This window comes from Onychostruthus taczanowskii, unplaced genomic scaffold, assembly GCF_017590055.1.
Source record: "Onychostruthus taczanowskii isolate IOZ18803 unplaced genomic scaffold, ASM1759005v1 scaffold38, whole genome shotgun sequence".
Classification (NCBI taxonomy): Eukaryota; Metazoa; Chordata; class Aves; order Passeriformes; family Passeridae; genus Onychostruthus; species Onychostruthus taczanowskii.
In genome coordinates, this window is record NW_024501237.1 from 5858849 (window position 1) to 5875488 (window position 16640).

Genomic DNA, 16640 nt, shown 5'->3' on the forward strand with positions numbered 1-16640 from the left:
AAACTGATGATTAGTCAGTAGGAATATTTTCCCTTAAGAGGACACAGTAGTCAAAAAACAATTTTCAAGATTAAAAATATACTAGAAATTACAGTTAACAAATCAGAGATAAGCAAAGACAGAGCAAAGACAAAAAAAATTCTTTTTGGCAGGTTCTCATGTCAATATTTAGCTTTGTAACATACTACTTTCTCCATCAATCAAGTATATTCAAGCACTGCAGGAGTGATGCATTATTTTAACATGACCTGAAGCATATTATTCATTCAAGTTAATTTAATTAATACTTTAGTGTCTAGAAACAGAAGTGGGATATCTCACTTTGCTTGTTAAAAAAAAAAATATATTAGTTTTTATTCAGTTCTGTACAAAAAAAAAAGTGTGAATAATTACAACTGATTGAAAGTTCATTCAATCGTAATGGATCCATAAATTATTTGATTCTAAGCTTTTGCATTATTACTTTGGAAATGCTTTCTGAATTGTCCCATAGTAAGAATGTCGAAGACAACACAAAATAGATCATGCTAATAAGCTGTCCCTTGCACTTTTCACTTATTTTTCAAACTATGATTAGGCAGAGCTGCTAATTCAGGTCTAATCACTACTTTTCTGAAGAAGGAATCCTAACAACTTGAACTTATCTCCAGTAACTTTCCCTTTTTTCTCTCTCCCTGTTGCTTCCTCCATTTCCAAAATTACTGAAAAGCTTTGTTCCAGCAAGCACTAAAGAAGACATTTAACAAATGAAAATGACATTGTTTGATTTCAGCAAAAGTTACATGTACCTCCCAGAAAGCACACTGCCCCACAATATTTAACAGTACGAACATTTGTAATTTCATGCATCATTCCAGTGTAAATCTTATTAAACTCATATGTAGGAGTAAAAGCCACCAAGTTTATAGCTTCTCACTTTCTATGAACACAGTTTGTAGGGCTGCCAACTACTTTTGGAGAAATGGGCAGTCAGTTATATCTCAGTGGGTGCAACCCGAGACCTACTCTTTCACTATAATGCTTTTTTCTAGTGTGCTCCAAGCCCTATCCCCTTAACAAAAACCTATTGCAGCTTCCTATTTTTCCTTACCAACCAAACTGATCATCTGGTTCACAGCCTTATATCAACTTTGCTTGAAAATAAGTCAAAATCTGTTCTTCACAAGTCAGGATTGCAAGCTTGCTTTTTACTCTTCTCCCTCCCCTGAGAATCCTGAACTCCACCATCTCATGGCCACTGCAGCCAAGGCTGTCTCTGACCTCCACATGTCCAACCATGTTGGAATTTAGGGCATAGGGAATATGGTATGGTCAACGTTTAAAAACACCATGTATGGTACAGGGATGAAATACCATTTCAAAACTAATTTCATCTGAAACCTGGAACAGACAATGCTTTGGAAGACAATAAAGAGCAATACTGAAAATAAAACTGTGCACTGAGGGATTTTTAATTGCTACTAAAAAGAAACAGAAACAAAGAACAGCAAGAACATCAATACTGACAATTTGTCTTCACAGACAGGTAACGTAAACTTATGAGCAAATAAATCCAAGCAAAATCTGTTAAGAATCTACACTGATTTCAGAACAATGCAAGAAACTGTAAGGAGAGAAACACTGCCGAAGAAAATTAGGCATCAGGGAACTAAAGGAAAACACCACTCCCCAAAAAATCCAAAATCCACTCAACGAGGATAGCAATTTCTACTTTGACCATAAACATCAACAAGAATTCATGTTACAATGTATTAAATACTGTCCTTTAAATAAAACTCAAATTACCAAAATTAGAGAGACCATGTGAAACAGTATTTTTCTAACATTCATTTTGAGTCTGGGGGTTTCTTATATAACAAAAGGATACAAATTTCAGAAATTCTGCTTTGTATAATCCAACTTTTCAACAAGGCTGTATAAACACTTCTGATCACTATATCAATCTGTAATTTGGTTTGACAGGAAACGAAGAAATTGTGGTACTACAACAGAGGCACTAGACAATTCTTCCCCCTCAACTTCTATTGCATGATGTGGCATTTATGAAGGACACAAGTACACAAAGCCAAACTATACATATGAAACAAAACACTTAAGGTTAACAAAATCAGCACCAACAAAACTGCAAAATGAAGTAGAAATTATGGTTACTACAAGCAAGTGCACAGATACATAAAGGTATTAAAGATTAAACATTAGGATCTGCACGCAACAATTTACAAGACAACTTGAAGAACCTTAAATGTACATAAGTAATTTTTTATTTTCCTTAAGGCATTTGCAACTGTAAAGCTGATAATACAAAATTAATTACCAGAAATTGTTCTAAATTAGTGAGCTAAAAGGCCAATCATTAATCTTCACCATCATTTGATGGTTAATCCATAGCTGTCTGCAATGCTTGGAATGCATCTCTACGCACCACCAGTTGAAGACACTTGTGAGCTAATATCTGCAACATTTGCCTCTGCCATTAATTTCAGCTTAATTTGACATCTAACATTTACTAATTGCCAAGGAGAAAAATTAGCATACAGCAATGAGAAAGGGTAAGATGACTGACATTTTCATTAAAGAACTTAGAGAAAATATAGTTTTTAACTATATGTTAAGATTTTTTGCCTTTTTTTTTCCCATTTTCAGGTGGGCAATTTCATAGAGTAGGGAGAGGAAAGGAATATCTTGCCAGACAGGTCAGACAATTCCTTATAGAGTCTTCTCAGTGCAAACCAGCTCCTGTGCTGGTTTAAATAAACTCTTCATAATAAATGAATAAACTCTTCATAATTCCAAAAAGCATCACAACTTTTTGAATCTTAACTAGGATTTTATTGACCTGCCTTTTCCACTTCTCCTCTACTAACACTAACTGTTTCAAAAGTGTCTCTCCAAACACAAACAGGCCTGTTTAGACAGGAGACACCACTATCAGTGATATCAAAACTAATCAACTCAGCACAGGGAAAGATTCAAAGGCACAGTGTGCACCATGCACTGAGTTACAGTCTGTAATCCACTGACTTAAGTCTGGGCTATTTCTGAGTGAGTCGCAGATGGAAGCTAAGCAAAGCAAGTTAAAAGATACTTTGCAGGATAAGAGGTTTTCAAAGGAGGAGACTAAACTTCCACCAGAAACACATTCAATGATGTACAAGGTGGGGGGGAAACAACTCTTCCAAGACAGTTTCATGTTCCTGTATCTTGCATTTTCACCTAAGTAGCAAGAGTTCTGCCTTTTTTTTCTACTCATCTTGAGAAAAAAAAATCATTTCTAGAATAAGAAAGCAAGTACTAGTCAATATAATTCATAAAAGTCTGCTTTTCTGAGGGAGAATTTTATGTATGTCAACAGCATTTTACTTCAAATCAAGATATAGCTTACTGTTACATCATCATACAACAATAAATTCAAACTGCATACCGAATGTGTATTAGCCCATTTTCACTAAGGAAATTATTGCTTTTAATGAGTTTAAATTGCAAGACATGAGCACACACAATCATCTCAAAGTATGTATTTTCTCACTATCTCAATCCCTGCCACCATTCCTACAGTTCAAGGGACTGTCAAACCTTATCACGTACATATTTGATATTTAGCTATTAACAAAAATATTCTGTAACTAAATTCAGCATTTATCATCCCACTGTTGCAATGCCCAGCAACAGGTTTTATGCACTGCTCACTTCTGCCATCTTTTTCCAGTATCTCCATATATTTTGTTGGCAGCCCTACAGCAAAGACTCCACATCCATCATTTCAAAGAAAGGCCAGGAGACCTAATTCAGGCACCACAATGTGAACAGAGGTAGCTGCAATTATGGAGGAGGATTGCTTCAAACTGCAGCAACAGCAAAAGAAAGCCGCTAACAATTCTTGAGGCTGCAGACACACGTCCCATCTTCCATGATTTTTTATACCAAGTCATAGAGATGAGAATCCTCTCTCTCCTCAAGTCTTCTTTACTTAGGAAGACTACTTCAGAGCTACTTGCCTCTTCATACACCAGATCTCTTTGCTGCTAATGCTTTTGTAATTCTTCATTTTGAGAGCCCTGGCACTCAGTAGCAAATCTCTATTACACTCTTCTTTTAAGGCTTCTCTGCAGCTCTATAAATTCTCAGTTTACCTTGCTCCCTTCTAATCTATCCCCATTTCTTTGTTAGCATCCTGCAGTTTTATTCATGACATTGCACTCCCTCAAACCAAGTGAATAATGAGATGGAGGAGCTTCCCATTAACCATACACACTGCATGTGTAAGAGCCCATCACTGGCACATGTCTGCCTGCTGAACAATGAAAATACTTTCTTCTCCCGCTGGTCATTGGTTAGAAAAGCCTTCCCACACAACTACTACAAAAGAAACTGTAGAAAGGAAACCCCTCATAAGAGTGAAGGACTGCATCATCACAACACAGTTGTGCTGGGGGTGCACAGCTCTAAAGGAGGCTGCACATTCCAGTCTCCAAGCTCATTCTGCTCTCCATAACTCAGGTAACAAGCTGAGAATCATTTCTATGTAGAATAAGTAATATTTATTAAAAGTATTTACCCCATTAGATTGAATGTAATATTGAATGATTTCAAGGGTACTCCCAGCTTTGCTTCACTGACATATTGGGCCTGGCACAAGTGACAACCGAAAACTGGCAGTAGTACAATGACCCTCTGGGCCAGGTACCTCTTCTTCCCCTCACAGCAATGCAAATACACTTTTCAGAGGACTGAAGAACACATGAAGCCTTCAAATTACCCTGGAGCTGAAGATCTCAGCTGTGGGAGACCCTCCTGCCTTCATGACAGGGATAAAAAACAGACAAAAGCGTCCAAAGCAAATCCTGGATGCCAACAGGATTTGGACTCCAGATTCTGATGGCCTCTTACCCTCTAAAACTACTGGGCTACGTTCACTTCTCTGCAAATTAGTTTTTTAATTGCCACCATATATTAACTCCTCCACCACCTAATCTCCGCAGCTTTTGCTAGTTTTCCCTCATCAGACAGTGATGAAAACCTGGCAAACATAGCACACATAAATGCTCTGGGGTTTTTTCTCCTCCGTTAAATTAAACAAGCAGGGTACAAAAGAATATGCAAATTTACTTAACAGTCACAATGTTTATTACAACTGTACTTTAGACTGAAAACTGACAATTAGTTAGAAATACACTGTACAGTAAGGTCCCACTATTAACATTTTAAAATTATACTTCTCATTCAGATCAATGAATAAAATTCTTCCACTTAAACAGAAACAAAACTGCATTTACACATATTAACATCTGAGTCTTACTGAAAATGTCTTGAGCTATTAAAAACTAAAAATAAATATCATTCTTCACCTGAATATATTTTCTTTAACAGAAAGGTAACATGAATCAACTTTTAAGTAATAAAATATATTTAAGGGCCTGAAATAAGCACATGTTAGTCTTCCCAGTTTAAAACATTCAGATAATTTAGGAGTGCATTGCACTGTGTATATAATTTTATTCTTTTAAAACTTGGGGAAGCTGAAAGGTTAAAAAGGGAAGCTGTCCACCATTCTTGACTTTTTTCCTATTATTAACCCCCAAATCATTGGTCCTTTGTAAAAAGTAACTGGAATAGACAGATAAAAATCTAAGGCTGAGTTAGCATGGTTGCAATGTTTAAAAAACAGAAGTTCTTGGATGCCTTCATAAATTCAACACTGGCAAGTCAGAACAAACTGGAGCTGCGATTTCATTTTTCCAATAATATTTTCATTGAATTAGAAGAAACAGATTAACCACTTTTGTAAACAATGGTTTAATATCTGGAAAGCATCAAAAAATAATATGGAAATTAACAAAATACATGAGTAATACTAAGAAATTTGGTTTTTAAAAGGTTGCACACACCTACACACCTTCTAAATCCTGAATGCAAGGAAGCCAATGCAGTGCAATTATGCTGGAAAAGCCACCCCTGTTTATAAAACACTGTGTAGCTGTTGGAGGAGAGGGTTACAGTGACAAACAGCTTCCCTGCTACAAAGGTGGCAGGAAATCTATCAAAATGGACAATAAAATTGCAATTGAGTTTCTTTGGCTTTTTATAGCAGCTGCATGTATCTTGATGTGTAGCTCTGCAAAACCTATCCAATTGTGTAACACTGGTCCTTTATGTACTTGTTCTTTATCATAGAATGGTGTTATAAATTAGTGGCACGAATGGCACAGAGGGTTGTAAAAAGGAAAAATAAGCAGTAACCTAATACAATTAGAGAGAAATAGGAAAAACCCAAACTGGTTATTCTTTTAGCAACGTTAAGGAAATATTTTTGTTCCCATAATTCCCACATTACTTTGAAAGCATGCTAGAAATCAAAAACATCTGAGATGCACTTAGCATCGAACAATTTGCCCACTGAATTATGTGTACACGAGGTTATGTGTTAATCTCTATGAATCTCAGTGGTGGTAAAACAGGATATAAGACTATTTAAAATAAGTAAAATTAACAGGATTAAAAATCATTATAATTATGTGTTTACAAGGACATTTTTCAAGACTTTTTTTTGTGATTTATCCTAATTTATATTTATGTAATTAACAGACAGCTCTGAAGAATCATCTAGTTTTATATGGCTAGTTGCATGAATTGTATGTATTATTTACAAAAAAGTTCAAATGGAAAGTGCATAATAAAGTTGAAATTTTAAAATCTTGATAATGGCACCATCAATTCATATCAATATTGTCAAGTTAGTTTCTGGCTGCTTTTGCTGTTTAAACACTGTCATTTAGGCTTCTGGAACTAGTATTAGTACTGATATCCAAACAAACTGAATTCCTTTAGGAGTCATTCAATATTCCACCACCACACTCTGCCCACACTCACACACTTCCAAACTTGCCATCATTCAACTTCTTCTGAAATGGGCTGGAAGAACAGGCAGCTATTATAAATTGACCAGAAAGTCAACAAAGTTAGACTTGAGAAAACTTACAGGGAGTTACTCCTACAACCAAGGAACAAAAAATGAGAAACACAGACTGAAGTAGGTCCTCTTCTCATTCACTATGGTATTTCACAAAAACATACAGCTCTTAAAATAGAAATTAATAAACCAGACCAACATTATCTATGCCTATCTATTTTTTGGTCTTTTCTAAAACTGCTGGGTTTTGTTCTTGACATTTGGCCATGGCATCACAATAAAATCTTGGGGGTTTTTCTCTAGGAACTCTACAGCATTGATTAGCCACATTAAGTCACTGAAAAGAATGACCAAAAATCCATATAACCTTTCTGACATAGATGTTGTTTAAACGAGATTTCTGACATTACATTATCTTACAAAAGGAGTCTAGGAATAGAACTACAGATTATAAGATAATGTGCTAGCTAATTTCTAAATTCAAGACACCAAAGCTCTAAGAATTAAAAAGGTGGTCTTCCTTTATTCACCTCTCCATCTTTCCCCAGGGACAATTCCCAGTGATTCCCAGCAATCACACACATGCTAAATTACACCAGTTTTATATAAAAGCACGTTAGGGATCTTTACTCTGGTTACAGCCTGCCATTGTACAATTCACCCATGCTCTCTGCATCTTGGGGCGAAGAGAGGAAACTGGGTTTGCCGACAAAAAAGCATATTAAGAATGGTCCAACACTGAAAATGTGATCTCTGTGAGAGTTCAAATGTGGCCATGGGTACTTTGCACAGGAATTCCACTTAGCTAAGTGACTGTTTAATAAAGTTATTTCACCCATTTTTATTATAAAGATTTCTACAATTGTCTCCCCATAGCCTTAGAATGCACTATGGACCTCTGAATGCAATAAATAGAGCTGCAAAATAACAAGGTTCTTGCTGTCTGTAGAGACTGACTTTTTCTAAGAAAAAGATTTTTTTCAAAATCCAAGACCTCAGAAATGCTAACAATTCCTTAGTATCATAAAGTGATCTTTTGCATTCACAGATGTCCTTTTCACACTGCTAAGTTGCACACACTTAGAAATAGGTAATTTATAACTTAATTCATTTTAAATAAATATTCTGACAACCAGAATAATTCTGAGGCCCACACTGGCCTCACTCCTTTGTTTAGAATAAGGCAGTATAAAATACCTTTTGCACTACTGTGCCTCATTCAGAGAACCACTAATAACTTTTATGATGTAACTCTGGTTGTAACAACAACAAAATTCAGACAGAACAATAACAAATTTGTTAACAATAACTCATTCATGCTGCATGGATTTGCACTCTCACCCCATATTCCATGACAGTTTAACAACAGAAGCATCTGCCTTTAACTTGGATTTCTTTGCTTTTTACTGATTTGCTTTACAGGCTTTTGATGTTACTAAAAGGTATTTTTGTTGATGAATAGCTATGGTGCGCCACCTTGTGTTCATGCTGTTAGTAAAAAGCAAGACCAGCACCAAAATTTTTCACAAATGCTCCTAAAATTTGTTTAATCTCACCTTTGAATGTGTGATTGACAGTGTATCCACCCACACACGCCAGCCACCCCATTCATATTTTATTGCATGGTACAGCAAAATCCGAAATATGGTGTACACCATCTCAGTTATCTTCTGCTCCTCAGAAGTCTTTGGATTAAAACAACAAAGGGAAAGCATCCACTCCTGCCAGACAGAGCACTGCAACAAACTCCTGCAAAACACACGCATGCTGTTGAATCATATTATAAAATATATCTTAGAAATATATACAACAGCTAAGTCAAGAATCCAACATGCTTTAAAAATTGCTACATGCAAGCTTCTCTAATTTTTCATACTGAAGACTTTGCTAAAGTACAAAATTTGCTGAAACAGCAGTGAAGCTGTATCTGTCCTCATGAGTTAATTTACTAGGAGACTTCATTTTTTATTTTATATACTTATACATAGAGCAAACCATCTTACCTCCTGTTTTCTCGGCTGTTATTAAACAGTTTAATCATGTCTGAGAGAAAGGCTCGCCGGACCTCCAGACTTTCTGGACACTGTGGAGAATTACGGATCAGGATTGCAATAACCTTCAAAATCTCTGTAAAACAGTTCATGAGTAACAAAATATTAGGACTACGCACAGCATAAAACACAAGGCCTCTCAACAGTGTTTGCACAAGGAAAGTGACACCACATAAAATTTTATACTGAGAAAAAGCACACCTCTATTGGAGAAGAAAGTTTAAGCAAAATAAACCCCTTCTTCCAATACTTTTCAAACCTAGTAACCCATCGGGGGATTTGTATGCCTCTAAAGAAAATGTAGTTAATTGAATTACCATATTTAAGCAACACAAATATTACTGCATAACAATTGACAAGCTATCAGAATCTGTCAGAACAATCTTTACATGAGGTTCACATAAAAAAACATGCATTACAAAACCAATATATGAGAAAAATGCTCTACCTTATCAGATTTTGCTCTACCTTAACAATACTGAATTTTCAAAGAATGTGACCAACTTCCCATTAAACTTATCAGTTTCTGTTATAAAAAACCTTCCTAATATAAAATTTTATCTCTTATGATCACAATGTTTTCTGTATTTTTAGGAGGTCAAAATTCAGGGTACATCACACTTTTTGAACCAGAGGGGCGGTGACTTTTCTTGTTACTTTAAAAGAAGTCAACTTTGGAAATTAATTAGGGTGCAATTTGAACACAGTCACTGTGATAGTTGCAGTTCATCTTGTACAAGTTCTTTAAAGAGAAATTCCTAATTTAATAACAGCAATGAACTAAAAAAGGGACTCTACAAGTCACTCTTCCTACCAGACCTACATTATTTCAGAATCAACTCAGTCTCTCTATACTGACCACAGCAGAGACTGTCAACTCAATCTTAGGAGAAAGCAACATAAATATATATATATCTCTTGCTTCATACAAATTTACCAGAAGGAAAATGGCATAATGCAACCAGATTGCTTTCCTCCATATCTGCTTTGCTTTCTTTTCTCTTCCCCCACTTTCCACCTGAAGTAAACCTACAACTGTGACCTACGCTTAATGACAAAGCAGCTACGAAAGGAAAAAAATCTGTCATTTCTCCAGAAAAAAGTTAACTCGCAAAGCTATCATAAGTCCATTCTATTATGCACAGAACACATCAATGATGTATATAATTCAGAAAAGGAGATCAGTATTTTCTCTCAGTTCAAAAGACATCTAAAGTTTCATATCAAGATATTTCCAAAAAAGTAAGCTAACCAAAACAGTGAACAGATACATTTATCCTATTTTCCACCTAGCATTGTCATACTGAATGTAATTTAAGATGAAAGGTGTTTCTATACTTAAGGTAATTTAGTCTGACATCACTAAATAATGCATTCAGAATTTTGCTGGAACCTTAACATGTATTAAATCAAAGTATCCTGTGCATAAATGTCTTGATAAACCATTTTATAATGTGACTGCACAGCCAAAAAAGGTGAGTTATGAACGACAGACACATAAGATGTCTTTCAAAAATACTGTGGATGGAACTCCAATTAAATACAAGTTATCTGTATTTTAGAGTAAAAAAAAATTGTAAAACTGAGATTAGAAGACTGGTAGATGTAATTAAGAAGCTTGTTCATTTGTGGGATTCTTTTAAAGCAGACTTTTCTTAAGGTAGCACTTAAAAATGTGTATCGTTCTTACGAGGATTTTGTATCTTCACCGTTGAATCTGGGTCAGGATGTTGTTTATGTATTACTTGAGTGCAAATTTGTTCAGTCAGAATCTAGCAAGAAAGAAGAAGATGCCATATCAATGTACATGAAGACAGCTTACTGAAAAATAGTTGGATGTAGCACAATCACCATCATTCTAAAAATCATCCAAAAAATCCCCACTTACTTTCTTAATAATTTATTTCATCCTGTTTCTAAACCTCTATAAGCTACTTTATTCTTTTATTTCTCTCTTAAGTGCACATTGTTATTTAAAGTACACTGGAAGATGAACGTGAATCTAACCAAAGCAATTATCCTAAGGCAAGATCATTGCTATAATAAAATTCCACATCTACATGAGCATCTGGCTAAAACATACAGGTTACTCATTATCTAGAATTGTTCATAATGAGCATAACCAAGTTAAGGAGGGGATAAATCCATAGTAAGCTTTGGGGGCAAAAAAAGCAGCATTCAGCTGCATCACACTAAGGTTTAATGTCATCTGGAACATATCAGCACAAATATGTAAGCAATTTTCTAACAATGTCTTACAAGTAATTAGAAAGATCGGATCCTAACTACAGTGTGTGACTACCTCAAACAGGACATTGTATGTGGTCATGGTGAATAAGCTTGTCTGAAGCATCAGCCTTTCAGCCAACAAAGAGAACAATCCATGTCCAAGCATGACTTCAGCTTTTCTCCTAAAATGGTAGAGAAAGATTAAACAACATGCATTCCATTTGCTTTAGGGGAGAAAAAGTTTAACACAATGTGCCTCAAGAAACACAAAATCACTGGTAAGATATTTTTCCTGTTGGTTCCTTACGTCTTCCACTTTTGGTGAAGGAAAAGGGGAAGTGTTGAGATTCTGAAAGGACAAATCATTCCCTGAAGGCAGCCACCTTTCTTCCATAAATGAGGTCCACTCACCCATGGGCCCAAAAAGCTGAAACACAGCCTTGGGGATTTCCGGATAAACACTGAGGAAAGCACACCTTTACCTTCATTTCACTCAAAAATGCAACCATGGACAGCAATCACAATAGTTATCCACTATCACAGTCAACTCAAGATATATTAAACCTAGTTCTCAGTAACATGGGGTTAGCAAGTCTAATTCTTGCTACTGATTTCACTGGAAAAGGGTCACTAAAAAGAAGGAGGCCATACTGCAAGCAATTATTCAATCAGCCGGACAAGGAAGTGATAATGCCTGGACACTAGCTGCCAGCAACAAGCAATTCCACCATATCAAAAATATATTTGTGACAAATAGACTGAGGGGTAGTTGAAGAAAAGTAGCTCCTATTCAGTGAAGCCTATTTAGTGATTAACCTCCATTATAGCTTTTTCTCCTTTACACACAAACGTGTGTACATACACCCAATAATTTATAACCAAAGTAACAAACAGAATGTCTGTGTCACACCCTACCTTGACTCCTTCCTTTCTTTGGAGGTTTAGTTTTAAGACCCAAATCAGTACTTACTTTGGAGAAAGATGCTTTAAGAAATATCCCATCACTTTCAGAGCTTGCACCCTGATGCCTTCACTTTGTGATGCTAAAAGCTTGTAGACAACCCTAAGTGGAGAAAACACATTGGTCTTCTGTCAATGTGAGGAATAACAAATGCAGGTTTTTAGTCCTTGTAAACCTCCCATAAAAACTTTGAAGACATCTAAATATATTTATCAGTTACATTCAATTTCTTTCATCACTTTTTAGACAGTCAAGTGCTTAGGGCCACATCACTATCTGATTCTAGCTGGACTGCGGTTCATAGTATTCAACAGATCTTTAAATCTGTAAAATATGATTCTACTTATCTACATGGACTACTAAGCTCTCTTTGAAAAAATAAAATATTAATTTCCAAATGTTCCATGAAATCATATTGGAACAGAAGGCACAGTACTTATCCTTTACCATAAACAAGTTAAGAGAAAATTTTTTAAGAAATTTGGATCATTTCACTAGGGGGAAGGAAAAAGCCTACCTCATGTAAAGAATTTTGGAGAGCCTTTCCAAAACTATTCCATGTTACAACATGGCATTTTAGATCCGCAAGTTTTAAAGAGTTCAAAGGACTAAGTTTTTAGGCCTTATCTATACATAACTGAACATTCGTCAGTAGTTAGGTACTTTTATTTTTATATACCCAAAAATAATTCTCAGGACGCCTGAACTAAGACAAAAAAAAAAATAGCTCTATATCAGAATTAAAGGTAAAATCTAAGGGTGACTAAAAAACAGTTATGTATAACAAATAATTTATCCTGGAGAATTCTGCAACCACAGAAACTACAGAGGGAAAGAAATAAGCACAACTGATGATACACTGGCCATTCAAAGCAATAGAATCCATTTCTCTGCTTTTCCTTACAGAACACTATCAGGGTTTCCTAATTGTATAGGGGAAAAGCATTTCCTTTCTTGTTTTTTTTCTTCCCCCCACTAGATTGGTTACTCTAACATTTTTAATTTTAAGAGAACTCCAAATATTTACAAAGTTTTGGAAAATTATTTTTAAATTTCAAGATTATCATGCCTTAATCACAAAAAGTGGATGTATCAAGAAGCATACAAACACTCCATTAAGTGACTGGAGACAATACCAGAGCAAGGAGTGTAACAAATGAGACAGGAAAACAAAGTGATTTCTCGCTGTGGACTCACTATTCATGCTGACTTGCTCATATACTTGTTAACAAAAAAAAAAAAGCACCTACTGCTAATTGTTAAATAAAACCAAATGTACTGCACTGGAGACCCAACCTGACATTCAAATACTTTAGAGGTTTTTATTAGTTTCCCATACGTAACACATTACCATACAAATGAAATCAAATCTGATGAAAATGGGTAAAAAGCAAAATAAAAATCAGTCTAGCACTAAAAGAGGAGAAAACAATTAGAACCATGCCTGAATGCAGTCTCTTGAGAAAGGACAACTGGAAAAAAATATATAAACAGCGATTAACCAATAGGTGCAGCTAAATGTAAGAAATGAGACTCTGCCTTTGCACAGTGAGAGAATTAGTATTCCCCATATCTTTCTGTGAATTGTTCTTACATTTGTTTGCGCGTACTAATTTTTCTCCCACTACGTTCAGGCAGGTTCCTGCTAAATTAGAAAAGTTCAATACTGTGACCACCCTCTGAGAGCCACAAGACAAAAAGAGTCACAACTTAACTCCTCTAGCAGATTTTGTACTTGTACAAGTAAAATTTGCTACTTTCCCCTACTTTTCTCTCACAATAGTGTTAAACACTTTTTTTCTGTTTGTTGGGAAAAAGATTCCAAACAGTGCATAGCACAAAGTGCTACTTTTAAACAAATAAAAAGTTTTTCTGGAAAAGTCCTATGGGGGGAAAAAAAAGGAAGAAAACTAACAAGGATCAGAAGACATCTGAATCAATTTTTGTCAGCCTCTTTCCAGTCCTAAGACATCTGTAAGAATGGGGGGCTGAAGACAGAGCACCAGTAGATGAAGACATCAATGCACAGACTGAAATGGATCACTCCCTGTTTTAAGTGTGACTGACAGCTTGAAAACATTAAAAAAAACACCTCATTGATAATAAATCCAACAGCACCTCTTGTCAAAATGAACACCTGGACCCAAAAATCTCCTAAGATGAGGAGTCTGTTGTTGCGGTGTGGATTGCAACACACACACTGATGAGAACCATTCAGATTTCATGGGAATACTTGCAAGCAACAGTATGGTCAAAACACTGTTTCCTTTTTCCCACTTAGAAAATTCTAACTTACTGTAATCCATTCCTCTGATCAAATGCAGGGATCATAGAACCAGGATGCTCTGACATCAGAGCAACCAGCAACTGCAAGACATCCATTAGATTGTCATCCTGTTGGATAAAAGTTACAAATTTGAATTCACAACACATACACACTAGAACATTGTTTCGGCTAAAAGAACCACTACAAAATATTTCAAAAGTATGTGGAGATTAATAACAAACTAAGGTTCAAATCACTTTGGCCAGGATCAAAAGAGCTATAGCTCTAAAGGCAGGAGAAAACATTGCAAAAACTATACTTAATTGTTTAGGGTGAAAAGTGATATATCAGTGTCCGGGATGTAAGGATTTGACAGGCAATGGAAATTTAGACCATGTTACTTCCTTCCACACACGTGCTCCTCTGTTTGCATGTGTATTTCCCAATCCTTTCCTGCACAGGAGCTACAAATAAATGGCCGCACATTTTTTGGGGCCCAGGGTGGCGTTTAATGAAAAGTTTCTACTCAGAAATGTTCAAATGAGGAAAAAAATACTACCACCTGCCACAGACAATATTTTAAATGGGTAATTCAAGCCGCTTAGTAAATTTTGCCATGCTTTTAATTTAAATCACTCTAAGCTACATTTCATTAATTTGTTCCAAGTTCATTGTAACTAAAACTAACCTAAGAAATAACAAATGTAACTGTCTTTTCCCATACTCTGTCATATTAAAATGGAAGTTTATTTTAAAAAAAAAGGAGTCCACAAATAAAACAGTGACCAATACTTTTAAACAAATACTCTGATTCTTTACTCTAGAGTATTCTGAACAAATACTCTAATCCTCAATTAGAAAATCAGTTTTAAATCCTCCTGAACAACTCTGTTCACCTGATGATATTAACAGCTGACGTTACAGATGCTATCACTATTTAGCCATATGAGAAGGCTAAATTTAATTTTTTTGTTGATACTTTCTGAATTCACAGTTAGATTGTGGGATTCAGCATTCATGGATCTTTGACACATGAATATGCAAACTGCCAAGATATTTAAAACATTACATCCTCATCTGAAGCCTATATAAAGCTTCTGCCATTTTAGTTCACTCTTACCAAGGGTCTTATTATTTACTCCACATAAAGTAGAATTGCTTGACTATGGCAATACCAAGTAGTAGTAACCAGCACAGAGAATAAAATGAAAATATAGGTGTAAGCAAAATTCTTTAAAAATAAAAAATCTATACTGCTTGAAATGAAGTTCAATTAATTCCTTATTTTACCCATTTCAAGCACCGTTACAGAGATGAGATCAGTTAGATTTATGTCCCCATTTCCCTTGTCTTTGATGCTGCATCTGGCATAAAGTGCCTTTTCCTGGTGCTAAAATATGAAGATGCAGATGTAACAGTGGTAACCAACATTTTCTCCCAATTAAGTTTGTATGCTTCTCTTAGATGCCATTAACATACATCTTTATTTTTTAATGCATGTTTTCAATTTCATTGCTTTATTTAAGAAGCAAAATTTAAAAAAGGAGGAAAAATAAAACAAAAAATATTACTTAGGCAGCCTAAAACAAGGTTTTGACTTTTTTTAAAGTCAGTCTCACCATCTGTTTTTCTGCTTGGTAAATTGGTTTGTAGAACATAAGAAACCATTTTGACTTACTGGCTTAATGAACTTCAATCTAACATTGAACATAGTGCTTAAATCACTGCAAGAATATTGGCATATCAGCACACTTCTCTGAAAAATTGGACAATGTTTGCTCCTTCCTCTGCAGAGCCATCTTGTGGCATAAAGGAGGTTATATTTGAAATTATTCAAACATTTGGTCACAAACAGTACTAGTATGCCACTCTTCATAAACACACCCTCCAAATTAAAAATTACCTCATGTATAGTAAGCAGGTAATTGAGGATAGCCTGCAATTCATCTTCTTTTATTCCATAGTCCTTTAAAAACAAACAGGTTTTAAGTATCAGCTTTCAAGTATAGAATGCTATTTCCAAAAAAAAAAGAATTGTTACAAGAAATGTTTATATCACAAAGCAAGTACCACACAACAAATTTGCTTTCACTTGATCCTGTAATAGCTTCATGGCTGCAAGGTAGCTTCTTCCCTGCCCCCAAAAGCACCCACTGAACGCCATAAAAGTGGTTTAAAGCAATTTCAACACAGGCATAAAAACAATATAAATAGCAATATTGCATA

General features: G+C 35.4%; 1 protein-coding gene across 4 annotated transcripts in view; it reads right to left on the bottom strand.

Moving 5' to 3' along the window:
* LRBA (LPS responsive beige-like anchor protein) overlaps positions 1-16640 on the bottom strand; it is a 369042-nt gene that overhangs the window by 298030 nt on the left and 54372 nt on the right. For all 4 annotated transcript variants that reach the window (XM_041411918.1, XM_041411916.1, XM_041411917.1 and 1 more), the window contains exons 16-22: positions 16318-16380; positions 14445-14542; positions 12158-12250; positions 11261-11369; positions 10649-10730; positions 8911-9034; positions 8464-8656 (exon numbers count right to left, since the gene is read on the bottom strand). In XM_041411918.1, the coding sequence (XP_041267852.1) occupies positions 8464-8656; positions 8911-9034; positions 10649-10730; positions 11261-11369; positions 12158-12250; positions 14445-14542; positions 16318-16380 (762 nt within the window). The remainder of the gene's footprint in view (positions 1-8463; positions 8657-8910; positions 9035-10648; positions 10731-11260; positions 11370-12157; positions 12251-14444; positions 14543-16317; positions 16381-16640) is intronic.